Genomic DNA, 26,752 nt, shown 5'->3' with positions numbered 1-26,752 from the left:
CTGACCCATCTGGGCCAAGTGAGTAGCAAAAGTCACTTTTCCAGGGACATCCCTAATCAGAAGTGTGAGATGGGCTGGGCAGCAACAGAGGGTCTGTCCTTCTGTAAGCCATGGGGAGTTCCCAGGGCTATCCCTATCTCAGAAAGGGCCAAGTGGACACGGGCCATGGCCATGCTCAGACTACTCTCCCAAGGGCAGATGGAAAGACAAACAGAAGTAGGCTCAGTCCAGAATATCTTTTATATACATGGTTTATTCCTTCTGACCCCCATGTTGCAACCCCAGCCTCAGTCGCCCTCCCAGCATGGAGCTACAACCCCACCAACTCTCTCAGGGGCCTCCTCTCTTGGGACTGGATCTCTGGAGGGGGGGTGGGGAGGAGGGAGCCCTAGCACAGGGTGGTTCCCCTGTGCCCTCAGCCCCGACTCTCCAAGGGAGAAAGGAGGAAGGCAGCACAGAACTGGGGTTTGAATACTCAAGAAGCTACAAGATAGAAGACAAAAGTAGCACACTCTGGGGGAGGGGAGCAGGGAGGAACCAAAATCAGATCCCACCCACCCCCCCAGTGGGGGCACGGCAATTCCAGGACCCAGAGGGGCAAAGAGCGGGACTGGGGAAAGGAGGATTGGGGGTAGAGGAGCCCAAGGATGGTCCCACCCTGACCTGGATTCCTGGGCACAGAGCAAGTGAGGCCCGAGGAGCCCGTGCACTTGGTGATGCATGGGCAGATGAAGACCTACAGCTTGGTCAGGTCCAGCTTCAGCTTGTAGGGTGGGGGGCTGTCCCCAAAGGCATGCGATGGGGGAGGATACAGGGGCCAGTCTGGCTCTACCATGAAGCCCTTGTGCTGCTCCAGGGTCAGGGGCTGCAGGGGGAGGAAGAGGGAGGGAGGGAGGGCTACTGAGCCCCCACCCTGCCAAGGCTCCTTCCCACCCCTGATCTCAAGTCACCCCAACTAAGGGTTGGCTCTGTTCCCCCTGCTTCATAAGGAAGTGAAGAAACTTGCCCAGTGTCACACAACAAGCCAGGGGACCCTGCCTCCAGGGGAGAGTGGGTGGCCCAAGGAGCAGCCCTCTCCCACCCCTCCACCCAGCCCCGCCCACCTGGAACTTGAGGTGCTGGCCAGGTGCGGTCACCAGGGTGGAGCAGCTCAGCCACAGCATCACCAACACAGAAAGGAAGAGGCAGCAGGCCAGGATCCAGCGAGGGAGCCCTGAGCGCCTGGCCCACCCAGAGCCCAGACGGCACGCTCAGTGGTCCTAGTGGAGTTTGGGAAACCCTCCCCTCCAGCTACACTCCCATCCCACCCCCAGGGTCCTGCCACCCACCGGGACATGCAACTGAGGAAGTCGTTGTCCTGCAGCTCATCAGACTCCACTTTGGCCTTACTGCTGGTCTTGACTCGGATCTTGGCCTTCCTTACCTTGTCCAAGGGGCCTACAGGGTCTGAGAGACAGGTCACCTCTTAGCAGCCCCCAGGCCACCCCCAGGAGGCCACAGCAGCCATGGAGAGGAGAAAAGAGGTCAGGACCTAGGGTAGTGGGACATGGAACCCTAGAGTAGATCAGAACCCTGGGAAATGGACTGTGGAACCCTGGAGATAGACCATGGAACCCTATGGAACCCTAGGAGATGGATCATGGAATCCTGGGAAATGGACCATGGAGCCCTAGGAGATAGATCATGGAATGGAGGAAGATGAATCACAAAATCCTGGGAGACAGACCCTGGGAGGTGGACCAAGGAAGCCTGGGAAAAGGATCATGAATCCCCAGAAGAATCACAGAACCCTGGAGATGGACTGTGAAATCCTGGGAAACAGACCACAGAACCATGGGGGATGGGTCATAGAACCCTGGAAGATTGGCCAAGGGACTCTAAGAGTTGGGAGACAGAAATCCCATTCCTAGAGGGTTCATTTGCCAAAAGGATTCCTTAGAGCAGTGGAGCCACCTGTGGAAGGAACATTGGTCTAGACCTGGACCTTACCCACGTGCACCTCCAAGGCCTCAGGGTGGGACCCCCGCCAGGTCACTTCTACTCGCTGCAGACGGGCCCCCTCATGCCCTAGGCTCTCTACCACAGGCTGGGTCTGGGTCAGGAACAAGACAGCATAGAAGAACCATTTAGAAAGGTGCCACCTTGGCCCTGGGAAGCACATCTCTATGTCCCATGCCCAGCTGGCACTTAGTTCCACTGGGTGCAGAGAGGACACCCTTCCGTGGGGCTGTGGGCTGTGACATCAGGGATATGGTTCTCTGCTCGTGGGCATCTCAATTCCTCTTGACCCCATCCTTTAGCTCTTGAAGTAGAACACTATCTAGACCAAGCCAATAAAATCACAGGGATTGGCTGAGATGGTCGCATGACCCAGCCAGGGCCAATCAAAGTAAGTCCTGATTTCGTTAAGACTTCAGAGAGGTTATCATCTAGAGCCTTAGGCAATTACCCAGCTTCAGGAGGAAAGAGCTGGCCTGGGAATGCAGCCCCCACAAAGGAAAGCAGAATCAAGTCAAGGGGAGGGAGACAGCAAACCCGAGTCTAGCTGTGTCTGAACATTGATCACCTGAGGACTTTGCATCCCATGAGCCAAGAACCAATGCATCCCACATTCTGACCCTGATCACCTGCCTACCACCCTGGCATGGCCCCTGCCAGACCCCTCACCTGAAACACGACCACCTTCCCATTGTCAGTCTGCAGGTAGTACGTCCAGGTGGAGGAGACAAAGCCCTGGGCTGAGTTGACGAGGTCATTGCAGAGGGTGGAAAATAAGTCCAGGAGCGAAAGGGCCCCGCTTGGAGCTTCCAAGACCTTTCTCTGCCAAGGGAAAGCCCAAGGCAAAGACATGAGGGAGGTGAGTTGGGATAATTCACCGTGATTAGAATTTGTTAAGTGGGTTGGGACAACAGGGCTTCATACCATGAACGTTGCATTTGGCTCACTGTTGCCCTTGGAGAAGTGGATTGCCCTCTCTGAGCCCTAAAATGGGGATGATGCTTTTCCATCATGGGGCTGTTACGAGTTTTCTACTAGACGATGGCACAGCACTCTGGCCTAATATGTAGTAGCTGCTATTATTTAAATTTTCACATCATCATTCTTATGTTGACAGTGTCAGGAGAGAATTTGGAACAGAAGGGAATGGTAGGGCAGCCCCGGTGGCACAGCGGTTTGGCGACGCCTGCAGCCCGGGGCATGATCCTGGAGACCGGGGATCAAGTCCCATGTCAGGCTCCCTGCATGGAGCCTGCTTCTCTCTCTGCCTGTGTCTCTGCCTCTCTCTCTCGGTCTCTCTCTCTGTGTTGCTCATGAATAAATAAATAAAATCTTTAAAAAAAGAAGGGAATGATAGTGCAGCATGCTTTTATGAACAATGAAGGCCTGGAGGAGGTGGAGGACAATGGGTGAGGGGGAAGAGCTTTCTGGGGAATCTCAGTCCATGGATCTCTGGATGTGATAAATGACTTCCTGTGCCTTAGTTTCCCCTGACACAGTGTTTCCTAGACTCACTCATGGACATACCAGGTGATCAGTTGTTATTTCTCCCTGGGGTGGGGGTGAGGGGATTGTTCTTCCCCAAAACTCAGTTCTCAGTGCCCCTTCCCATGATAGTGACCACCTGTTCACCAAAAGGAAAGTGCTTAGACCTGCACCTGGCATGCAGTAGGTGTATTCAATAAAGTTAGCTATGATAGCTGAAGATGAGTGAGGCGAGGGGTGGTCACAAGCCTTGGTGGTACTGGCTTTAGACCCTATCTCTAGGGACGCCTAGGTGGCTCAGTGGTTGAGCATCTGCCTTTGGCTTGGGGTGTGATCCTGGGGTCCCGGGATTGGGTTCTGCATCAGGCTCTCTGCAGGGAGCCTGCTTCTCCCTCTGCCCATGTCTCTGCCTCCCTCTGTGTGTCTCTCATGAATAAATAAATAAAATCTTAAAAAAAATAAATCCCATCTCTTATACAGCCCTAACTGTGTGACCTCGGTCATTGCTTTGTGGGCACGAAATGACAGTGACACTGTCCCAGGTGCCTCTAGGTGGCACGAGGAACTTGGTACAGGCTGTGGTCAGGACTGGACCAGGGCAAATAATGGATAAACTCTGGCTGTTTCCTGCCATTTACTCCTTGTAAGGTGATGGGAGGGGAGAGCACTTCCCATATCACAGAGATGATAACTGAAGCTTGAGACAAGCCATGACTCCATCGAGGATACCCAGTAAGCAAGCCCAGAACTGACTACAGAGCCTGGGAGATTCTGGATGTGAGTGCAGATTTGGGGGGCAGCGCATAGAGAGGAGGGGGAAGGGTCCCAGGGCCACAGGTGGGAGGGCACCCACCTTCTGCTCTGGCTCAGGCTCAGGTTCAGGCTCCGGCTCCGGGTTCTGGCTCCAGCAGCCCTCGCTGCAGGCCTGCTGCTCCGTTTCCTTCACATAGGCCTCCACACAGGCTGGGGGTGAGGTGGGAGGGGGAGGGGGCAGAAGGGGTGACTGGAGGGTGACCCTTCCCAGGCCACCTCTCCCCACCTGGGCCCACCCGGCCAGCCCTCACCTGCTTCACACTCAGTCTGGGTGGCATTAGGCTTGGAGCTCCTTGCCACAAATCGGCAGATGGAGAAGAGGCGGCAGCCACGCTCACAAGCGCTGATCAGGACAGCCCTGTCATACTCATATGGGGACTCAGAAGGTTCCTCCTCCTCAAGCTCTGCCTGGGAGAGGAAACATGGGGGTTCAGGCCAAGGGGAGGGGTAGGAGGAGGTCGGCACTGGAAGCACCCCACTCAGAGCAGGACATAGATTCGTTGTCCTCTCCTCCTCCTCTCCCAAATCCAGAGAGACTGAGGTAGGGAGGAGAAGGCTAAGAATATCAGTGGGGGTTCTTAGCTCCAAGGAAGAGAGGGGGATGGACCATGGAGGACACTGGATTTGGGCAATGGTTGTAAAATGGATAAGCTGGAGAGAAATGCACCCCCCTCCGGCCCCCACATCAAGAGGGTAGGGATTGAGGGGGACCCTCAGGCCTGAGGAAGGAGGGAGGAGGCTAAGAGGAGGAGGTTCTGTCATCTTCTCTGGACCGGGAAAATGGAGATCCAGCTGGTAGGGGTGAGGCTACGAATGGGGGCTGGTAGCTCTTGGGGGGGGGGTTAGGGAGGAGGATGTGGAAAGAGGAGGAGAGGACCGTCAGACCCGAGGGATGTGGGGGATGGGCGCCCCTGGGTCTTTGCGCAGCAGAGCGGAGCCAGAGCCGGCGAGATGGCCTAAGAAGCCTCAGTCCCCTCTCCTTTGGGGGCCCCCCAACTCCGGATTCATCGGAGGGCCTCGCATCTCCAAACCCTCTCCCATCAGAGGGACCACCCCGCCCCTCCCCCGCGGGAGAGACGAGCCCCATCTCCATCGGAGGGACCCCCGACCCCAGCGCTCGCCTCGACAGAAGGGACTCCAGTCCTTCCCTCACCAGAGGGACCCACTTCCATTGTTGAACCCCCGTCTCCGACTCCTTCCCGCTCCGAAGCGTCCTTATCTAGCGCTCGCAACAGAGGGAACCGCAACCCCAGCCCCTCCCCCACCGCAGAGATCTCGGGATCTCCGGCTGGCGCCGCATGCGCTTCACCTGCGAGAGCTGCGGACCAGGATAGCGGTCGCGGCACCGCAGCTGGCAGCTCTGCGTATCCCCCAGTTGCGGGGCGAAGGGGTCGCGGGCTGGCGGCGCGGGGGTGGCAGGTGGAGGCTGCAGCAGCAGCAGCAGCAGCAGCAGCGGCAGCAGCGCGACCGAAGCCATGGCCGTGCCGGGAGCGAGGGGCTCGGGGGACGCCGGCTCCTGGCAGGCACCGAGGATGCAGCGGTGGCGGCGGGGACCGGGTCGCTGACGTCACCCGAGCGAGGCAGCCTGGGAAGGGGGGGCGGGGGGATGCGGAGAACGGGCGGGGGAGCGGCGCTGCGGCACGGTCGGGGTGCGGGTGGGGCGGGGCAGGTGGACCACGATCCCCCGCCGGCTGTCCCATCTCGGGGGTGCCGTGACACCTCTCTCGTATCCACGGGCTAGAGGACCTGTGCCAGCGCTAAAGGGCCAAAAGGAAACAAATAGAGTGATGGGATGGGGTTTCTATTGGCCAGGGGATTCCGGGAGGGCCTCCCCGAGGAGGCAAAATTGAGCCGGCCACGCGGGGAGGGCGATCCAGGCAAAGGGAACACCGAGTGCCTTGGGGCGGGCAAGAGAGTTGGAAGAAGAGGTAGGAGGGCGGTGGCGCTGGAGCCAGAGACTGGAGATGGAGCGACATGAGTGGGGGTCACAGCACTGGGTTAGCGAAGGCCTCAGGAAGGTCTGTGTACCCTAGTGAGGGGGGCAGCAACTTTGTAATTGGTTTGCCCCTTGTAGGAAGCCCTCGCAAGCCCTTCTGTTCCCCCCAGCCTCGCCCCCTTCTGGCCCAGCCCTGATCCACAGGCCTAAGGGACCTAGAGCTCTCTACCCCAACTGGGGGCCTCTCGCCCGGAGCTGAGTGGGAAGGGGCACAGAGGAGCAAGTATGTGCGGGTGGAAGTGCTGCTACAATTCCTAATTCTTGTGGGAAAACTTGGGATCGACAGGGACACTCCTGGCTTCCATAACTCCCATACTCCAAGGTGACAGATTGTAGCCCCGTGAATCTCGGTTAAAGAGGTCTCCTTCGCTTCCTCTCCATCTGTCAGGCGTGGAGGGGGGGGGGCGCCTCTCTAAGGCTAGGTCCTCTGGAAAGATGACCCCCCCCTCCCTGCTGGCATGCCCCGTGCAGGTGCCTGCCGAGGTCGCGCGGCCGCCCTTGTGGCTTCCATCTACGCTCCGCCCCCACAGACCGGGCGGCAGCCGCTGGAGGTCGGCGGGTCAGAGGGCGCCGCAGGTTCCGGCCGAGGAGGAAGGGACCCCGGGGGGGCCTGGCGCACCCCCTCCCCTGGCCGGCCGCGGCGCTTTCATCTCCGCGGCCTCTGCCGGCCCCCACGTGGCTTAATCAGGCGCGGCTGTGCCTGGCGGACCCTGAACATCTGGATCCCGGCGCGGCCCCTCCCCCGCCCCGCCCCTCCTGGGCTGCGCCGCTGCGACCCTGCGCCAAGGGCCTCCAGCCCGCGATTTTCGCGAAAGCGAGGGAACCCCCGGGTCTAACGTCCCGCGAGTCAGGGCCTGTGCCTTGGGATATAGCCATTGGTTAAGATCGATGCTGTCTCCCATTTCACAGGTGGGAAACAAGCTCCAGGACCCCTCTGCAGAGCTAGGATTCAAGCCCACACATGTCAATTCAGAGCCCTGAGCGCTTAAGCTCCCTCACAATTACTGTGCTTCATTCATTCCAAACAAAGCCCTTCCCAGGTATTTTCTTGCAACAACCCCTAAGGAAGTACCCGTAGCGTTGTCTAATTTACAGATGAGGAAACTGAGGCTCGGGGTGGGAGAAGGAGTGGGCCCAGATACAAGCGAAAGAAGCCAAGGGAGGCGGGCGGAGGTTGGAGCATCGGGCACAGGAGGCGTCGCTTAAAGCGCAACAGGAAGGAAGGACTCCCCGCATCCTCTGGCAGAAGGGGAAACTGAGGCCAGAGAAGGGGCGCTGGTCTAGGTTGCCGGAGTTGAACCAGAGGGCTGGGTTGCCGCCCCCCCACCCCCCTTTCCGCTCTACGAGGCCGCTGGGGGCGGGAGCGGAAGGAGGACTTGACCCTGGCCCCCCAGGTGAGCCCCCGCGCCCCTCCTGCCGTTCCCGAGGGAGCAGGTCCAGGTGAGGGGCGGAGGGCCGGCGGGCGGCCGGGGTCGGGTTTCAGGAAATCCGCCGACATTCCTTCGGGGCTTAAGAGGGAAAGTTGACTCGGCGCCGCCCCTCGCCCCCCCCCACTTCCTACCCCCCGGGGCGGCCCGGCCGGGGGCGGCAGGCGCGGGGCGCTGCGGCGGGCCTGGGCGTGAATCAGCGGCGGGCCGGGCGTCCGGGAAGCGGCGGCCGAGGTCAGGGCGGGCATCGGACAAGCGCCCTTTGTCCCTTGCCGCCCTCACCACGACCCCGCTGACCCCCACCCTCAAGCTGGGTACAGGCTGAGGAGGAGGCACGGCACCCTGGCGCCGGCGCTTGCTGACAGTGGGGGTGGGGGGGAAGGGGCACAGCTGTCACCCCCCGCACACACACCGCAGCTGGCGCCTCCTGCAACCCAGACATCCGAGGTTCTCCAGGATACAGAGGGGCAGAGAACGCAGGCCTCCGTGGCGGGGTGTGCAGGGGTCCTGACCTAGACCTAGGCAGCACTCCTGAGGTCCCACCTCCAATGCCTACGGGGTCTGAATTTTTCAAGTGCAGTGTCCAAAGCTTTGAACCTACGCATCCCAGCTACCCAGGCTCAAACTCCAGGGTAGAAATGATAAAGCCCCACCTTCTCCCAAACACAGGTCTTGAACCCAGGTTCTGCTGTCCCAACCTCATGTCCAGGTCTGGACCCACATTGCCCCTGTTTCCTGGGAATGCAGGCCTGGAACACATGGGCAGAAAATCCTATACTGAGGGGCCCTGAGCATGGGGGTCTCAGCATGGGAGAAGCAGTTCTGTGCTCTGCTCACTCCCACTGGCTCTCCTTTCCTATGGGCCACTGAAGGTGCTATTACCACTGCCTTTTCCCCTGTGTCCCCTCAATGCTCTCCAATTACACAGGGAGCTAGGGCTGGACCATCTCCCCCAACTGAATTCTTAGATGCAGAGTGTGCAGACTAAGAAGGAGCCCTCCCCCTGCCCTGGGAGGGCCCTCTCTTCATCTGCCCCCTCAGTACATTCCCAGCCACCTTCAAGGACTTGGGTCAATATTTGCCAGAAGTTCCGTCAATGCTGGTTCCCCTGCCAGTGCAAAAGGCGGTGGGACTGGGAAGGAAAGGGTTAAGCGGCTGGGAGCACCGAAGGCAGGGAAGCCAGCACCTGGGGGTCAAATCTCTTTCCTTAAAGTCAAAGGTATGAAGTGAAGATTACCCAGGGGATAAAGGGCTTGCTCAGGGCAGGGCTGGGCAAATGATCCTTACCCTTCTATGGGTAAGGACCAGAGAGGGATGGTTACCAGCTTGGGTCACATAGCAAGTCAGGGGTGTGGGTCTTACTGGGACCCCAAGTAGCATGATTCATTGGGATTGAGTTTTCTTGCCACTTGGAAGAACTGAGAATTCCCCATCCTTCCATTTTGCAAATATTCCTTTAGCTCTTCTGTGGCCCTCACTGGGCCCAGCATGAGGTCCTAATGGCTCTCAGGGCACTCAGAGTTTTAAAGAAAATAAGTCTCAAGAGAAAGACCAGGTTCAAAGAGCTGTGTTACAAAGACAACTTTAAAAGGTGAAGGGGATGAAGAGTGCCTGGAAGGGGGGGGGGGCTCTGAGGTGACACTTGACCCACGACCTGACGGAAGAAAAGGTGCTAAGTGGGAGGGGGGGAGGGGGAGATGTGGGGGAAACGCATCCCTGCAGAGGGAACAGCAAATCTGCAAAGACCCTGTGATAGCAACAAGCATGGTGTGTTTGGGAAACAGGGCTGCAGTGGCTGGAGCGAAGTGAGGGAGAGGAAAGGGAAAAGGAGAATGAAGGAGAAGCAGGGAGAGGAGGGGGGATAGGGTGGCTGGGCAGAAAAGACCCGCTTTGCTTCTTTTAAAAGCTCCCTCTGCCTGCTGTGCAGACAAGGGCAGGAGGGTCGCCAGGGAAGCCCAGGAGGAAGCCAGGCAGTATATCCCAGAGGGAGATGGTGGGGCCTGGACCCGGATTGGGTGGGGAGAAGGGGTCAGAATCTCAGAATGGGGATGTGTTTTGGAATCAGAGCCAACAGGATTTGCTGATGGATTGGACGTGGGGGATGAGCGAAGGAGAGAGTTGTCACGCACGCCTCCAGGTCTCTGGCCCGAGCACCTGGGTGGGTGGGGGAACCTTTTCCCGAAACCCAGGGATGACTGGGGGGAGGAGCAGAGATTGGGGGGAAAATATCAAGATTTAACTCCAGGAGCCTGAAGTCCTCCAGGAGGGAGTCAAACTTTTCAGGGCAGAGGTTGTCGGGGAGGGACGTGGGTATGCTGGAAACACAATTCCAGTCCAGAACTGCCACCGCCTCTTAACCCTCTGGATCACCTGGCAGGTGGAACTATGGCCCCTTTTTTCAGAGGTGACAAACTGAGACTGGGGACCATCCCTGCTCCAAAAGAACATGCCTCCAGTGCCAGACACTGTGCCAAGGGCTTCGACTGTGGCACCTTCTGTAACATTTCATCCTCTCACAGCTGGCTGGGAGCAGCCCACTGTACAGAGCAGAAAACTGAGGCTGAGAGGCCTGATTGCATCAGTAAATAGCAGTGTACCACTCCAGGGCTTTACTCTCCCCCTTATAAGCCCATCCAGAATCCAGATCCTGGGTGTGCAGAGCCTCCAGGATCCTGTCTTCCAATCAGTCTGGGGTCTAAACTGGGGATCCAAGTAACAGGGGTGGAGGGTAGTCTTGAGCAAACAATGTGGGGACTCCTGAGTCACCCTCAGACACTTTTACCCTGTTGACTGGTTAGGGATCTGGAAAGAGGGTCCAGGCCTCTAAGGGAACCCCCCTGTAAGGGGAAGTTAGAGCCCTTCCTCTCTCTGGGCATACCGCTGGGGGCAGGGCTGAGACTCCAACTTCGGGGCTGGAGGTTCCCTGGAACTCTCATCCCCCTTAGCACCCCCTAAGCCTCGCGTTGGAAGCCAGGAGCCCTTCTATCGGGCGCAGAATCGGGTGCTGCCCAAGAGGAGGCGGGTGAGGCACCCCGGCCAGGAGGGGTCCCGAAACCCAAGCAGTGGCCAAGAATAATAACACGGAGAAGGATCCCAGCGCAAAAAAAAGGAAGACAGACTCTATGCGTCGCTCCCGGCAGCCGGCGTTACCTGGAGTCGGCGGGCGGCGGCCGCCGGAGCGATTACTCACTGCGTGGCGCACCCCACCCGCGGGCCGCTGAACTGATGTTTCCGTGGGGAGGGGTGTCACTGAGTCGGGGGGGAGCTCCTTACGGCTCTCCTGGGAATCCTCCGCGTCCCGCTTGCGGGACCTCAGCAAACCCCGGTTCCCGCTCCCACGGGGGCCCATTTCTCCGCGTCTGTACACGCGAGAGCTCCCTTCTAAGGTCCCCAAGAGCCCCCCGAGGAATCTCAGCTCTGTCCTGCGTGAAGTGGACAGCTGAGCCAGGGCGAGGGCCCGGGACTCCGTTGCCTTCCAGCTTTTTCTCAGTCTTCCCTCCAGCAAAGCCTGGGACCGAGGCTGCGCGCGGAGGACCAAGGAGAGGCGGGATGAAGTGGGAGGCGGGGGGCGCTGGGCCGAGAGCGATGGGACCCGCGCGTCCAGGGCGTGGGGCTGGGGAGGGTGCGACTCTTAGGCCCCTGGGGAAGGACGCGGGGTGGAAATGGGAGCAGGCGGGGCTTGGGGACCACTCCGGGGGGCGGGGCCAAAAGCTGGGGTGGGGGCCGAGACAGGATGGGAGGAGGAGCGGGCCTGGGCCGGGGGCCGCAGGAGACACTTAGGGGCACAGGGCTGAGAGCAGGGCGCAGGGAAGTGGGCAGGGGTATGGAAGCGGGATTGGGGGAGCCAGGTCCCAGATTGGGGGTGGGGAGCCTGGAGCTGGCGGGGTTGGAAAGAGAGTTCTCAGGCTGGTAGGGGCTGAGTGGGGGCTTCCGGGCGGCGGGACAGGGCGCGCGCGGTGCGCGGCGGGGCGGAGGCCGGACGGGTGGGGCGCGCGGTGCCCGCGGGCGGGCGCGCGGCGGGGAGGCCGGTGCGGGGCCCGCCGCCCCCCCGGGGCCGGGCCGGGCCGGGGGCGGGGCCGGGCGGGGCCAGCGGCGCATTAGCGCCTTGTCAATTCGGCTGCTCAGACTTGCTCCGGCCTCCGCGCCCGCGCCCAGCGACGTGCGGGCTGCCCGGCCCGCGCCCTCCCGCGCCGGCCTCGAGCCCCGCGCCCGGAGCCGCCGCAGCCGCCGCCCGCTGCCTCCTGCCGCGCGCCCCCGGCAGCGCCGGCCCCATGCCCGCCGGCCGCCCGGGCCCCGCCGCCCAATCCGCGCGGCGGCCGCCGCCGCCGCTGCCCCTACTGCTACTCTGCGTCCTCGGGGCGCCGAGAGCCGGATCAGGAGCCCGTGAGTACCCGGCGTCCTGTTCCCTTCTTCCCGCCTGGGCCGAGAGCGTGCGCCCCGGGGGCAGCTGCGGGGGGAGGGGGCGCGGGCGCCACCTGGACGGCCCGGGAACAAAGGAAGGCGCCCCCAGCGCGGCCCTCGGGGCGCCCTCACCTGCAGGGCGCACGGCGCGGTAGTCCCCGGCCCGAGGGTCCGGCTTCCGCGCCCTAGGCCTTCTTACCTGGGCCGCCCGGCCGGGGACACCCGGCCCTTCCCCGAGGGGCGAGGGGCCCGCGGCCTGGGACTCTCTGAACTCCGGGACGCGGCGGGTGCACGCAACAGCGCCCGCGGACTCGGAGCCATAGAGACCGAGGGGCACCGCTCCCGGGCAGGGGCGCACGCGGTAGGCGCGTTGGGTGCTGGTCCTGGGCGGCCCCCCCCCCCCAGTGGAGGGATGAGCCCCGCGAGGAAGGCGGGGCGCCGGGAGGGGGGCCGCTCTGGCCGCCTGGCGCGCGGCCCGGGGTCCCCGGGGACGCGCCTCTCCGCGGGCCGGCGCCGCCGCCCTCCCTTGGCGGGACCCCGAGCGCGGGGGTCCGCGGAGTCCTAGCCACTGGCGGGCTCGGAACCATTCCTGGCCAGGCTGCAGGGGCTGAGAGCCTCCAGCGACAGAAATCTTTGTGAGCGAGTGGGTGAGAGGGAGAGGGAGCAGGAGCCAGCGAGTCCGGGCACCGCGGGCCCAGCCTTGGTGGTTGAGGGGGGGGGGGAGGCTAACCGGGAACCCACGGCCCCGCTGGCCGAGACCCCTGCCCTGTCAAAGCTCCTGGGCTGAGGCTCTCTCTATCGCCCCACCCGAAGCACACCCCTTCCAGGACACCGTCTCTACATCCAGACCCTCTCTGGGACACACCCAGAGACACACAAAGACACACTGGCTTGTGGCCCGTCACCCTCACCCTCAGATGAGCGCACACTGCATCCCAGATGCACATTCGCACACCATCGGGGCACGCGCACACACATTCCATCCCTGACACACACACATTCGTGGTCACATACATTCCGCAGGGGGAGGCAACACAGGGGTATACACGCAGGCATTGCCTGCCCTAGACGTTCACAATCGCTCTACGCAACCCCATCCAGGCGCGCAGGTCCATGCGGGCCAGCACACATTGCTCCCCAGGCCATCCCATACTGCACAGAGATGTTTGCAAGTTTCCTGTGGTTCTCCTCCAGAAAGGACAGGGTCCGGGCACCCCCTGGGGGCACTTGCTGAAAGCCCAGCATGCCCAAGGCGCCTGGGCAGGTGGGGGACTGCCCCAGGCCCTCCTGGGGTCCCTGGCAGCTCTGCTAGGCAGTGAGCAGTGCCTGTAGAGGCCACTAAGAGTGGCTGGCTTTGTTTCCCAGCCCATAGAGCAGCAGGCAAAGGTGGTGGTGGTTGGGGGGGATTGTTGTGCGTGTGTTTTTTCCTTTAAGGGGGAAGAAATTAAATAAAAGATTCTCACACCTCAGCAATATGTTTCTACTTACGGTGTGTCTTAGCACCTGACCAGCAGACCGGTGGGTCGTAAAGTGTCTGCAGGTACCAGCGGGACAGGAGATGGGGACCCCTGTCGGGACCCCGGGATAGAGGCCACCCTCCTGCCTTGCTTGCAGAGAATCTCACACTTTTCCCTTTTAAAACACATGGTGTTCCTTTTTAATAACGGCAGTGGCTCCAGATTGGGAAGGGAGAAAGAAAAAACTTTTAAAGGCCCTAGCTCTGTGTGAAAGGCAGGGAGGCAGGGAGCAAGGGGGGTGGGGGTGGCTGTCCAAAAGCTTAGCTCAAGGATCAGCTTTGGGGAGCCTCGTAGGAGGCCCCCCAAACCAGGCAAGGGCCCCCACAACTTTAGTGGGCTGTTCCCAGCTGCTTCGACTGGCTTGGAATATATGCATCCAGGTCCCTAGCGCCTCGGCCCATTGTTTGGGGAGGCCTAAAGGGAGTTGGGAGCCAGCTGGGACCCCAGAGCTGGGAGGGGCTGTAATCTTAATAGTTCCTAGGTGCTGCAGTGTGCTGGGCCCTCTGGACATCATGATCTCATCTCATTCATCTCCCCAACAGGTAGAACTTATTTTCCTCCCATTTTATGGAGGAGGAAACTGAGATCGGCAGAGGGGAAACCAGTTGCTCAGGTGCTCCAGCTGGGATTGGCACCCATGTCCCAGGAGAAGTCCTCCCTCTGACCTTTTCTGGTGGAACTTGGTGGGGGGTGGGAGGGGGGGAATTGGCCTGTCCAGGCCTGCCTGGCCTTGCCCTCTCGCCCTGTCCCCCGCCCAGCCCCAGGAGGGCAGCTGCAGCTGCTGGCAGGCAGTCCACGCCAGCCCAGGCCAGGCGGGTGTGGCAGAGGGGCAGTGCCCCCCAGCCAAGACCCCCCAGAGAGCCCCTTCCTGGCTAGACCACGCTGGTGGGGGGGCAGGAGGGGGCGTGACCTACCCCCAAAGGGTTGAGAGTGGGTCTGGGGTCCAGGCAGGCCTGGCCGTGCCTTCCCACCCTGCTGGGGGGGCCCAGGCAGGAAGCGGTGGGTGGGCCGGGGCAGAGACGCTGGCACGCCCGAGTTCATGCCGAAGGAATTCCGAATTAGCGGGCGGCTGGCTGCCTGGGACCTCCGGGGCGGCCCCCTGGCCCCCGCCCCCGGCCGCCCCCGCCTCCTCGGCTCTGGCCCGCTCAGCCGGCTCCTTCGCACGGACGCTGAGACCTCCAGCGAGCCCTGGGCCAAGCCCCAAACGCAACTGTGATCCCAGGCTCCAGCAAGAAATGGCCCTCAAGCCAAGTTTGCCCCGGAAAATTGTCAGAGCCGGCAGGGAGAACCGTGTGCACCCCACCTCGCCCGTCTGGGGCAGTGAGGGCCTGCACAGGGCAGCCACAGGCATTCAGAGTGTCTCCCAAGGGGCCAGGATCACCCGTCCTTGGCTGCCATCTCAGGGAAACTGGGTTACCTCCTCCCTCCCATGCTGCCCCTTTACCCCCCCTGCAGTCCCTTTTTACAGCTGCCTGGGGATCCTTTTAAAATGTAAATTATCCCCTGTGCTGAACTCTGGAATAGCCCCTCCCAGCAGGTCTGGCACTGCTGACCTCCCAGACCTCATTCCCCACCACTCCTGCCCCAGGACCTTTGCACTTGCTGCTCCCACTGTCTGGTCACTCTCTCCTAGACATTTTCGTGGTTACTTCTTTCTCTTTATTCAGGTCTCAGGTTAAATGCCTCCCCAGATAGGTAGGCCTCCTGGGCCATTGAGCTGCCACCGCTACCATGTGCTTCACTTCTCCCTTATTTATTCTTAGATATTTGTTCTTTTTCCTCTTGCTCCATTGGATTCAAGGCCCACAAGGGGGAGGAATTTTGACTACCTTGGTCACCATTGTGTGCCCAGCTTCTGGCAAACTGTGGGTGCTCCATGATGCACGAATTAATGAATGAACAAATGAATGAATGAGTCCTCGCAACTGCTTGTGGTGCAGGGAGAGGCCCCTTCCCACATGCTCAAAGAAATAAAGTGAATGGACAAGCTTCCACAGTTTGCTGGGGGCATTTGAACCCAGGTCAGCCTGGCTTAAAAGTCCCATATGGTTGTCCTTAAAGACAGTATTTTCACTCCTCTCAAGCATGTGATTGATACCATGGTGCCCACTTCCCAGGTGGGGAGACTGAGGCTCAGTGAGGGGTATCAGGGTCTCAGACTGTGCAACCCCTGTCCCTTATCTGGACCTTGACTTCTTGGATAAAAACAGATTCCTCTTAGGTTCTAACCTCCAGAAGGGGAAGCCCTCGGCATCCCTGAGACCCTCATGCCCAGCTCAGTTCACACACAATCCTGTTTAGGAAGTTCACTTTCCATCTGATCTTCACAGTGGCCCTAGGGATCATGAGCTTTCTTGTTCCCATTTTGCAGATTAGGAAAAATGAATTGAAGGAAAGAACAATGATACCAAGTCCCTCAAATGGGGGTTGGGTACCAAGAGTTTGCCCCTTCAGTCCCAGCAACAGCACAGAGCAGAACTCCGAAGACTGACAAAATCTGACTTTAAATTAGGTGCCCTTTTCTCATCCGGTGACTTTGGGCAAGAGGTGATTTCTCAGAGCCTCAGGTTTTTCATTCATAAAAGAAGCAGGATTCTAGTAAGAGTCAGGGCACCCTTTTTAGGAAGCGTCTCCTCCACCAGGACCCACTTACAATGTGTGAGACTCTAGCGTTGTCAATCTTGTATTTCTAATTAGCAAAAATAAAATGAAATTTAAAAAGAAAAAAACCCCAGAATGTAATAGTTGTTGGAACTATATGCAAAGCAAGATTTGCTTGAATCTGAGTGGGCATTTATGTCTGAGTTTTGTGCCCACCCCTAGAGCCCTAGCAAGTCCTCGAATGAGCAGCTTGAAAGACCCAAGTTGTGGAATCGCAGTCCTGGGGCTGAATCTTGGTTTTGCCAACCAACCTTGAGCTGGTCACTTGGCCTAAGTGAACCTCAATTTCCTTATCTGTAGAATGGGAGACAATAAAAAAACAGCTCCTTTGGAGGACTGCCAGGAGACCTGGAGGTCCTGGCCTGGTGCGGAGGAGGCGGGGCTCAGGGCCACTCCATCTCAGGCCTGACAGGCACTCCTCTCTGACCCCAGACACAGCTGTCATCAGCCCCCAGGACCCCACGCTCCTCATCGGCTCCTCCCTGCAGGCCACGTGCTCAGTGCATGGGGACCCGCCAGGCACCACGGCTGAGGGCCTCTACTGGACCCTCAATGGGCGCCGCCTAGCCCCTGAGCTCTCCCGCGTGCTCAATGCGTCCACCCTGGCCCTTGCCCTGGCTAACCTCAACGGATCCAGGCAGCAGTCAGGCGACAACCTGGTGTGCCATGCTCGCGACGGCAGCATCCTGGCTGGCTCCTGCCTCTATGTTGGCTGTAAGTGGGCCCCCAGGATAAGCGGGGTAACTCTTGGGAGCAGCATCTCCCTCTGGAGAGGGGAATGAATCATGGGCCCTCTGGCCCAGGACTGAACAGTGGGCGTGCTGGCACAGGTTGAGAGGTAGGGACCTCTGGGGTGGAAATGAGAGCCTGGAACTGCCACCCCATCCCCAAGAGATTCCAGGCAGGCTGTCATGCCAACATCCGCTCTGTTCACCCTCCTTCCACTCGAAGGTGGGGGCTTAGCTGGTGGCTAGCAACTTCTCCATCTGCCCAGGGCTGATCCAGACCCTCAGCCCCCTGCACCACCCCCTTCCCCAGTGCCCCCAGAGAAACCTTTCAACATCAGTTGCTGGTCCAAGAACATGAAGGACCTGACATGCCGCTGGACGCCGGGGGCCCATGGGGAAACCTTCCTCCACACCAACTACTCCCTCAAGTACAAGCTGAGGTTGGTGGTGGCCCTTGGGTGACATGTGTGCCAGCCTGGCTCTGAGGCCTTGGCAAAGCCCACCCTCTCTGAGCCTGGTGTCCTGTCTGCGCTCTGGGGATGCCATGGGGAGGTCTGGGAGCCTGAAGGGACCTTCGTGTGTCCTTATACCCCCTCCTGCCCTGCAGGTGGTACGGGCAGGACAACACATGCGAGGAGTACCACACTGTAGGACCTCATTCCTGCCACATCCCCAAGGACCTGGCTCTCTTTACACCCTATGAGATCTGGGTGGAGGCCACCAACCGGCTGGGCTCGGCCCGCTCTGATGTGCTCACGCTGGACATCCTGGATGTGGGTGAGCGCCCCCACCAGCTACTAGGCCCACGAGGGATCCTACGCCCCCTCTCTTAGCTCAGCTCCCGGCTGCAGCTCCAGCTCGTTGGGGCTGGGAGGAACTAGGCATCCACCCATAGGTCCCCAGTCCCCTAAAGCAGCCAGGATACCCCCACTCTGTGGAGAACACCTGGCCTGGCTGCCTCCCCCTCAGCAGCCCAGGTGTGCAGGAGGGGGCCCCGGGGGAGCTGGGAGGGGGCGCCCAGGTCGGGAGGCGCCCCAGGAAGCCTCAGCCTGGAGATGGGGGGGGTGCGCAGGCGGGAGGCAGGAAACGGATGATCTGCGAGCAGAATTGGGCCTAATCTAATTAGGGTGTTTCTCAGCCCCAAGCAGGCCTGTGCCTTAACCCTTTCAGACCCTTACTAAGGCCTCAGGGGGAGAGGCCAGACCTCCGTGCTGCCCATGGGCTCCCAGAAGGATCCCCCAGAAGGCCTGTAGCCACCCCCCACCCCAGTCTGCTTCCTGCTCTGCTTCCTTGAGTGCTGAAGCTGCAGTGGGCTGGTTCTGAGCCTCAGTTTTCCTTCTGCACCACCAAGGCTGTCATATTGAAAACCTTTGTAAAGTAGGAAAGAACTGGAGGTGCAGGTGGGCAGTGGGCAGTCAGGAGGAGCTTCCCAGGGGTCTGGCAGCCTGCTGGCCCCCTGGCCTCCTGGGCATAATAATAACAATGTCATCAACCAGGCCGTGTCTGCTTTTACATAGCTCCCTGAAGATAGGATTATGTTTCTCCTGTCACAGATAATAATGGTGATAACAGCTAACGTTAATTGAATGCTTCTAGGTGCTGAGTGTTTCCCAAATATTATCTAATGTAATCCACCCGTCCTGAAGGGGGAAGTGGGAAGAGGGCAGAAGCGAGGCAGGTGCCCCCTTAGCCATGTGCTCTGAGATTTTAACCGAGCCCCCCCAACCCCCCCGCCTGGGTCCAAGGACAGCTGAGTGATTAAGCCCTGCCTTGCCCCATCCATCCGCCCATCTCTCAGTGACCACTGACCCCCCACCTGATGTGCATGTGAGCCGAGTCGGGGGCCTGGAGGACCAGCTCAGTGTGCGCTGGGTTTCCCCACCGGCCCTCAAGGACTTCCTCTTCCAAGCCAAGTACCAAATCCGCTACCGAGTGGAGGACAGCGTGGATTGGAAGGTGCCTGACACCCCCACCCCCTACCCCATCCCACCCCGAGCCTCCCCCGCCCCTCTGCCCGCCCCTGCTCTGCCTCTGACTCTGCCATTGCCACCAGGTGGTGGACGATGTAAGCAACCAGACCTCGTGCCGTCTGGCCGGCCTGAAGCCCGGCACAGTCTACTTCGTGCAAGTGCGTTGCAATCCCTTTGGCATCTACGGCTCCAAGAAGGCGGGGATCTGGAGCGAGTGGAGCCACCCCACGGCTGCCTCCACCCCTCGCAGTGGTGAGCACCCCAACAGGCCTGGGTGGTCAGGACACCAGTCCCAAAGCAGCCAAAGCCTTCATTTCTTTGTTTCCTCCAAGAGAGTGGAGGTGTCAAATTGGTGGCCCTTAGGAGCCAAATGTGGCCCTTGGACCCATTTTCTTTAACCTGTCATTTGAAAAAAAAAAAAAAAAGTCTGACCTCCTTGCAGACATTTAAAAACAGGAAGTCTTCACACAACTATCCTAGGTTTCCTAGAAAAAATGATCGTCTAGGAAATGTTGGGGCACCTGGCTGGCTCAGTCAGAAGAGCGTGCAACTCTTGATCTCTGAGTTGTGAGTTAGAGCCCTACGTTGAGTCCTTAAACATAAAATCTTCAAACAAGGAACTTTAACAGGACACAGTCCCCACCAGCCCCCATCACTCACCACCCTCACTCCTGAGTTGCCCCATCCCCACCTAGCCCATTTTGGCCTCCTGTACCCACTCCTTAGCCCCTTTAGGGAAGTGAGTTTGAGACCTCTGCTCTGCTTCTGAGGCTGATCGGCTGCCAACGTTTCTTAGGATGGGCCTTGAGTTCCCCTTCTGATCAAGGTAGGGGGAGGGGACCATCAGGAGCCTGGGTCTGACTTCTCTTGCCAGCTGGGGTTTCTCTAAGCCCATGATCCTCCATCCTCTCCATTATGAGATGGCATGAAATATGTTAAACATCTGACCTCAGCTTTTCCATCTGGAAAGTGGTACAATAATCATACCCACCTCAGGCTGTTATTAGGGTTCAATGAGATAGCCCAAGAAAGTGCACTCACAGTGGGTGCCCCCTAAGTGTTTGCAGGTGGTTACTAAGGCTCCTATCTCCTGCTCCCCCATGGCTTCACCTCAAAGGAACCTCCTTGTCTCAGGTGAAGACACAGGCCCTAGCATGTTCAGCCGCCTGCTAAGGTCACACAGGGATTCGAATTCAGTTTCTTTGAAGACTGGGCCCATGCTCGTGGGATGATGGGGAAACTGAGGCGCAGAAGGGGTCTCAAAGCCAGACAAGGGCAGAGCCAGGCTCCAGCCAGTTCCCCAGCCCCCATCCTGGGCCCCTCCAGGTTCTGGAGGTGGGCGGGATCTAGCACGGCCGGGAGGGGCCTGCGCCTTGGCCCCTGCTCGTGCCCAGCACCTGCGATTCTTGCACAGGAGCCAGCAGGCGGCTGCGTCCGCTGGAGAGGCTGGGGAGGCTGGGGGAGGCCGGGGGAGGCCAGCAGGGGCGGTGGGGGCCGTGGCCGTGCCAGGGCCTGTCAGCGGGTTCCCGGCGTTATTTATGACGTGAGGCCGATGTCCTTATCTGCCGGCCTGCTAGGGGCTGGCTGCGGCCGACAGCTGGACCGACAGGCCGGCCTCCCACCTGGCCCTCCCAGCCCACTCCCCATCCCACTGGCTCCGGCTCTCAGGCCAGGTCCCCGCCCCCCCGGGGGGGGGGTCTCCTCTGTCTCCCTTCATCCCTCTGTCACTTTCTTCCCTTTTATCTCCCTGTGTTTTTGCCTTTTTTGGTTTCTATGTCCCTCCATACCCATGGCCTCTGTCTCTGCCGGCTTCAGCCCTCTCTTGATCGCGCCCTTTCCTGTCCCTCTGCATTTCCTTGGCCGTCCCCCATTTCTTTGGCCCTCCCCACGTCTCCCCCTCTCCTTGTCTCCATCTTTCTATCTCTCTCTGTCTCTCCGACTCTCTCTCACTAGTGGCCCGCTCTCTCTTTCCCCGTCCCTTGCTCTGTGTCTGGGTCGCATCCCTCTGGCCCTGGCTCCTGTCCTTCTTCCCCTCCCTTTCACTCACACCTGGCTCAGGCCGCGGGAATCAGGTTCCTGGAGGAGCCATGGGGGAGAAGCCCCCTTCTTCCCCGCCTCCCACCTCTTCGGGGGCTCAGCTGGGCCGCTGGGCCGGGCGGTGGAGAGGACCCGATCCCAGAGACGCCGGGAGGGAGGTGCCCCAGGGGAACAGAGTCCCGCGGAGCGGCGGAGCCTCCCTCTCCTGCCCTCGCGCGCCCTCTGCCGGGCGCGCCGTGACACCGCCGCTCCCCCCCCACCAGAGCGCCCGGGCCCGGGCGGCGGGGCGTGCGAGCCGCGGGGCGGCGAGCCGAGCTCGGGGCCGGTGCGGCGCGAGCTCAAGCAGTTCCTGGGCTGGCTCAAGAAGCACGCGTACTGCTCGAACCTGAGCTTCCGCCTCTACGACCAGTGGCGAGCCTGGATGCAGAAGACCCACAAAACCCGCAACCAGGTAGGAAGGAGGGACCCGCGGGGCGAGGGATGGAGTGGAAGCGGCAGGGAGGGAGTCGGACTGGGGCGGGGGCAGGACCGCAGCCCCCAGACACCGCCTCCTTCCTTCCAAGCACAGGACGAGGGGATCCTGCCCTCGGGCAGACGGGGCACGACGAGAGGTAAGGGGAGCCCACCCCAGCTTGGTGGGTGGGCAGGGAGGGAGACAAGGGCCCCTCCTGGTGGCCACGGGCCGTGGGCCCCCCACCCTCAGCCTTAGAGTTGCTGAGATGGAATCCCGTTCTCCATCTCTTATTTATCAGCATTTACCTAACACCCAGTGATTGCCTGGTCCCTCGGACTTTAGTCTAGTAAAAGCATCTGACCCCCCATGATGTCCAAAGTGGAATGTCATCCTCAGGAATGAACACACCCCAGTTAGCATGTATGAGCACTGATTGCATGCTCACCCTATGCCACAGGACGCCCCATGGGACAAACAGATATTCTTACTTCTCAAATGGGGAAACCAAGGCCCTGAGAGGGGCAGTACCAAAGGTCACCAAGCTGAAAGTGGCAGAGCCAGGACCTGAACTGGGGCTTCCTCAATTGCTCTGTGGTACTGGCCCCTCCCAGGCTCCCTGCTTAGGTTGGCTTCCCCTCTACCTGCAGGTCCTGCCAGATAAGCTCTAGGGACTGGGGCCACCCTCCCTGCTGCGTGGAGACCTGGGGGCCGCACCCAGACTGGGGGCTAACTCTGTACCCTCACCTCAGGGCACCCAAGCACCCTTGGCTTGGAGGAACTGGGGTGGGTATTCTGAGGGTAACAACATCTCTGGCCTCCATGTGAGGCCTTCCTTGGGTGCAACTCCAGTGGGTGTGTGTGTGAGAGTTGGCTAAGCTGCCCAGAACCCCTGCCAGGGCTGGGGGTGAAGAGGGGTCATTACTCCCCCCCATCCAGGACCCCTACAGAGTCTTTTTAAATAAACAAGCTATTTAGGTGCCCTGATTGTGAAGATGTTTGGGGCTGGATTGGCCCAGGGTAGGGGCTGTGGGGTTTAGGGGTTTAATGACCCTATGAGATTGGAACCTTTGCATCCCAGAATTTCAGACTCTCCAGAATGTGAAATACCTGGTTTTAAACTCACTGGAGGTTGTGATTCAAAACACCAGTTCTCATCAGGGAGCAGGGGGTCTTGCACCTACCATCCCTGGTGTTGTGGGGCCTCCTTCCCAGGGACACCCAATCCCAGCACCCTAGGACAGAGACAGTGGAGCAGCTGCAAATGAAGCGTTCTTTATTGTTGGAGTCACAGCAAATTCAAGGGCGGTCAGCAACCTGGTGGAGCGTGACCCCAGCCATCTGATGGTCCAGGGGTGGGCTGGGTGCCATTCACCCCATTTCCCATATCCCATGGCATGTCTCTGGGAAGCCACCATCACTCGGCAGATTCTGCATCAAACCTAAGGTCCTGAAGAACCTCACTGATCGCTTCCATGGTTTTAATTACCCTACAAGAGTGGATGGGAACTATAAATAAAACCCAGATGGGGCGAATTAGCCACCACTGCGCAGCTCCTAGGGGGCTGCGGCAAGCCCCAGGCCCTCCTGCCTGCCGCTAAAGTTCCAGGCAGCACCAGTGGCCAAGAGGACAGTTTGGATGCCTGGAAGGAGGGGTGGTCTGCGGATGAGAGTGGGCAGAGAGAAAAAGGCATCTTGGGTGGGTGCCATCCGAAGGTTGTGCTGTGTTACATAGCAGATACTGAATGGGAGTGCAATCCTGTGTGCCGGGGGGGAAAGGGGGTGCTGGAGGAAGGAACGTGCAGGCCTGTGTCTGGTGGACCTGGGCAACCATGTCCCAGCTCTAAGTCAGTAGGATTGGAATGTGTGAAGGTGCCCAACTGTGTCCCAGAAATGCACAGGGAGTCTGGTGTGAAATTGCAGGGTGTGCACTGGGGTAATGTGTGCTCTATGTCTGGGAGCCACCAGGTAAGGACTCCAGTGTGCATACCCTAAGGATTGTGTGCACGTTCAGAGGGTCAACCCCGGATGACCGAGCCAACCCCGGGGCACTCCTGGCTGGGGACGGGTGCCTGGAGGTGTTGTCGCACAAATCTAACACCACCAGCCCACTGGGAGGGAGTGCTCACTTCATCTTCAGCTGGTGCATCTCCAGGGTGTTCTCCTGCTCAGTCAGCTCTGGTGCCCCCATCAGCTGCAGCAGGGCCACCTGGTATGGGTAAGAGGGAAGATGTCACAGCTGGCAGAGTCCCTCCTCTGCCCTCCCACGCAGATTGGGGAGGGAGACACTGAAGCACCCAGAAAGGCAGCCAGGACTGGGAATCTCAAGGGGCGGTGCTTTGCACGGTAGGGGCACCGGAGCAGGACCGAGTGGGCGGGGCCTAGAGTTAGTGGGCGTTGCAACGGGGGTGTGGCCACATGAAGGCGGGGCATGGGAAGGGCGGAGAAGGCTCCGCCAGGAATTGGTGACAGGAGTGGAGCAGGCCTGGGCCTCATAGTCTCAAGGATGCGGCAGGGCGTTGTTATAATCCCAGGGTGGAAGTCGGTCAAACACCTAGACTGGATTGGGGTCTCCTAAAGCACCGTGGCCCGGAAATCCCAGTTTAGAGTGCGATGTGGGCGGGTCTTCGCGTGGGCTTGGTCTGGGAATAGCGTGTCTCGTCCAGCATTGGCTGTCGGGCCAGAGTAGGCGGGGCCTTGGGACCCCGGGGGAGGAGTGGGCCCAGAACCTAGGCTGGGATATAGGGTTACTCAGGAGGGGGGGATACCGTGGAAATTCACACTCTCCAATCTGCAGGGGGCTGGAGGCCCCGACGTGAGGCAATGGGAGGAGCCAAAGGGGTAGGAGCGTAGTGGGGGCGGACTCTGGGCAGAGGGCTGGGGCTGCAGGAAGGGCTGACCGTGAACTCGGTGTATCCTGGGACTAAACAAAACCTGAATGACCTGGAGATGGACAGGAGGGGTCAGGGCACAAGAATCCAAAGTGAAACCTTAGTGGAGTTTTGAGGTGGGGCAGGAGGAAGTGGTGTCTGGGGCGTCGGAGGGCTGGATTCTGGCCCCTGCCCCATGAGGCACACAGTGGGCCCCGACAGATCAGGCACTGTGTAGGGTTACAGGGGCTGGGGTGGGGCCTCACCGTGGCCAGGCGCGTCTGCTCCAGCTGTTGCAGGCTGCGCACGTGGCTCGCAAGCAGCGGCTGTCCTCTGGGCCCGGCCAGCTCGGCCTCCACCGCCAGCACCTCCCGCGAGGCGGCGGCGAAGGCCTGGGTCACCTCGTGCACCGTGCTCCGGTACCGCGGGAAGTCGTGGGGCGGGCCGCTTCGCAGGTACTGGAGGTGGCCTCTGTGGCAGGTGGGGGTCCTGAGGCTACGCCCCCCAGGCTCTCAAGCCCTGCACCCGCACTGACCACCTGAAGGCCCCCAGGAAGTGTCCCTGGACCCCAGAGTGTGGAGGACGCTCTCTGACTCCCACAGGGTAACCGGAGATGGGCCCACTCCTGCCCTTGGGGAAGGGAGAGACGCCACGCGGAGTGGCCCATCCGGCAGTGGGGCCGCGCCCTGGGTCCCAGAGGGGGAAAGCAAGGATCTGGTCCCCCAGCGAATCCCGCCCCACCTCTGACAACGCAGCCGCACGGGGACCCCAGGCGTGCCCATCCCCGGAGCCCGCAGGGGGCTGAACTCTGCGACCCCCGCCCACCCCTGCGCCCGCACTTACTCCTCCAGCCGGCGGAAGGCCTGTGCGCGCTCAGCCTGCAACTGGTGGATGCGCTGCACCAGCGCCCGGATCGGGGCATCTTTCTACGGAGCGGGGGGCATGGCTGGGGCATGAAGCCGGAGCCCCCAAGCCTGCACCGCCCACCCCGCACCTGTTCCTGCTGGAGCCCGGGCTCACCCAGGGCCACGCCGGCTCCTCGCGCTCCGGGACATCGGCAGCTCCGGCAGTACCGAGTACCGAGGGGACAGCGGAGTCCTCCACGGCCTTGGAAGTGATCATGACTGAGCAGCCCCGGCCTCGCTCAGGACTAAGGTGTTCCACTGCGTCAGGCGCCCCCTGCAGGCCCGGAGGTCCCCCCACCCCAGCCTGTGGTCCCCAAAAGGGAAACCTGAAGATGTCAAAAAATAAGGAGCGAAGACAGTGAAGTCTTAGGCCTGACATGCTCCACCCATTCCCCTGCTTGTTCCCGTTGAGGCCTTTTATCGTGCTTGTCCTTGAATGTAAGGCTCTGTATACAACAGGGCTGTCCCTAAATTTGTATACATTTATCCCAACATCACCTTCATTTCAACCCCACATCCTGTCCCCACCCAAATAAAACAGGGACCCCGTGTGGCCCAGGTTGTGAACCCTGGGTCCTAGGAGTCCTACATTGGGTTCCCCATGGGGAACCTGCTTTTCCCTCCGCTTATGTCTTTGCCTGTCTCTCATGAATAAATAGCCTCTTTAAAAATATAAAAAAACCTGAGAGGTAATATTTTGTCATCTAAGGTAACAGCTATGACAGGATTTGAACAGAGGTTCCAATACTGGAGAGCCCAAAAGGCAGGAATCCAACGGACTATTTAACAAATATGGCAGGTACTGTGTGCTCTCCTCAGAAATGACCTGAAAAGGACCTGTGGAAAGGCCAAGAATCTAGGGTACGGACAAGGCCAACGGGGTCATTTTAAGTGCAAAGCAGGCCTTGGGCTTTCTGCTGGGGATAGACTAGGTTGTTTGAGCTTTGAGAAGCTTTTCTCCAGGAATAAATGTGGAAAAGACCAGAAAGATGTTGGTGGTCTACCCCATGGAGCATGGAACTGTTGACAGGGAGGCGACTCGTGTTAAAACTGAGACCAGGCTTTAGCAGGCACTCCAAGTCTCAGTGGTACTACAGTATTGTTGTCCAGGCCTGGGTTATCATACCAAGTCCAAATCACCTTGAGACAAATAAAAGCCTCACCCAGGGCTAGTCCAGGGCGTGACAAAGCTCACAATTGTCAGGTGCATCAGCTCTAGTTTTATGAACACCAAGGTCTACCCCTCCAAGGCTGATGTCCTAGGTCTTGGGTAGGGCCCAGGAGATCTTCCTGGTCAGCCAAGAACAGAGGTTTTACCCCAGCTGGAATGTTTGCCTGCCCACCCAGTCCTCCACCGCACAGGAATGAAAGTCATGGAGGGCCCAGCCAGTGACATGGCTGATCTGCAGTCTCATAGGAGCCTGGGCTGGGACCATAGCATTTTATAGATGAGACAACCAGAGCCCAAAGGACACAGGACTCTTGAGGGCTAT

At 59.8% G+C, this 26,752-nt stretch overlaps 3 protein-coding genes across 5 annotated transcripts; 1 reads left to right on the top strand and 2 right to left on the bottom strand.

The window, feature by feature from the left end:
* Positions 1–233: 233 nt before the first annotated feature.
* On the bottom strand, positions 234–5,857 carry TMEM59L (transmembrane protein 59 like). The gene is made up of 8 exons (XM_041760664.1): positions 5,606–5,857; positions 4,548–4,704; positions 4,337–4,446; positions 2,668–2,820; positions 1,990–2,092; positions 1,329–1,446; positions 1,104–1,221; positions 234–865 (listed from the first exon to the last, which is right to left on the bottom strand). The coding sequence occupies exons 1-8, from the start codon at positions 5,771–5,773 to the stop codon at positions 737–739; spliced, it is 1,056 nt and encodes a 351-aa protein (XP_041616598.1). The 5' UTR covers positions 5,774–5,857; the 3' UTR covers positions 234–736.
* A 5,999-nt stretch (positions 5,858–11,856) lies between these two features.
* On the top strand, positions 11,857–25,090 carry CRLF1 (cytokine receptor like factor 1). 3 transcript variants are annotated; one of them, XM_041764611.1, is made up of 9 exons: positions 11,857–12,102; positions 16,731–17,012; positions 17,337–17,466; positions 17,634–17,803; positions 18,825–18,982; positions 19,080–19,248; positions 21,297–21,484; positions 21,602–21,644; positions 24,957–25,090. In XM_041764611.1, the coding sequence occupies exons 1-9, from the start codon at positions 11,991–11,993 to the stop codon at positions 24,959–24,961; spliced, it is 1,257 nt and encodes a 418-aa protein (XP_041620545.1). In that variant the 5' UTR covers positions 11,857–11,990; the 3' UTR covers positions 24,962–25,090. The 3 variants fall into 3 exon arrangements, with proteins under 3 accessions (XP_041620545.1, XP_041620544.1, XP_041620543.1); XM_041764610.1 differs by lacking the exon at positions 24,957–25,090 and adding an exon at positions 22,135–22,619; XM_041764609.1 differs by lacking the exon at positions 24,957–25,090 and adding an exon at positions 22,135–22,619 and having other exon boundaries at positions 21,597–21,644.
* On the bottom strand, positions 22,744–25,722 carry REX1BD (required for excision 1-B domain containing). The gene is made up of 5 exons (XM_041764612.1): positions 25,375–25,722; positions 25,198–25,280; positions 24,621–24,825; positions 23,614–23,693; positions 22,744–22,974 (listed from the first exon to the last, which is right to left on the bottom strand). The coding sequence occupies exons 1-5, from the start codon at positions 25,636–25,638 to the stop codon at positions 22,902–22,904; spliced, it is 705 nt and encodes a 234-aa protein (XP_041620546.1). The 5' UTR covers positions 25,639–25,722; the 3' UTR covers positions 22,744–22,901.
* Between the last annotated feature and the right edge of the window lie 1,030 nt (positions 25,723–26,752).

This window comes from Vulpes lagopus, chromosome 7 (genome assembly GCF_018345385.1).
Source record: "Vulpes lagopus strain Blue_001 chromosome 7, ASM1834538v1, whole genome shotgun sequence".
Classification (NCBI taxonomy): domain Eukaryota; kingdom Metazoa; phylum Chordata; class Mammalia; order Carnivora; family Canidae; genus Vulpes; species Vulpes lagopus.
Note: the sequence above shows the minus strand (reverse complement) of the source record. Positions and strands in the feature narration are given on the sequence as shown.

Coding starts and splice junctions, on each gene's coding strand:
- TMEM59L (XM_041760664.1), bottom strand. CDS start 5,773: ATGGCTTCGGTCGCGCTGCTGCCGCTGCTGCTGCTGCTGCTGCTGCTG. Junction 2,821..4,336: donor AGCCTGAGCCAGAGCAGAAG/GTGGGTGCCCTC, acceptor TTCCCTTGGCAG/AGAAAGGTCTTGGAAGCTCC. Junction 1,447..1,989: donor GGCCTTGGAGGTGCACGTGG/GTAAGGTCCAGG, acceptor CCTGTCTCTCAG/ACCCTGTAGGCCCCTTGGAC.
- CRLF1 (XM_041764609.1), top strand. CDS start 11,991: ATGCCCGCCGGCCGCCCGGGCCCCGCCGCCCAATCCGCGCGGCGGCCG. Junction 17,467..17,633: donor TCCCTCAAGTACAAGCTGAG/GTTGGTGGTGGC, acceptor CCTGCCCTGCAG/GTGGTACGGGCAGGACAACA. Junction 21,485..21,596: donor CCCACAAAACCCGCAACCAG/GTAGGAAGGAGG, acceptor CTTCCTTCCAAG/CACAGGACGAGGGGATCCTG.
- REX1BD (XM_041764612.1), bottom strand. CDS start 25,638: ATGTCAGGCCTAAGACTTCACTGTCTTCGCTCCTTATTTTTTGACATC. Junction 23,694..24,620: donor AGCAGACGCGCCTGGCCACG/GTGAGGCCCCAC, acceptor TACCCATACCAG/GTGGCCCTGCTGCAGCTGAT. Junction 22,975..23,613: donor ATGCACCAGCTGAAGATGAA/GTGAGCACTCCC, acceptor CCACTCTTGTAG/GGTAATTAAAACCATGGAAG.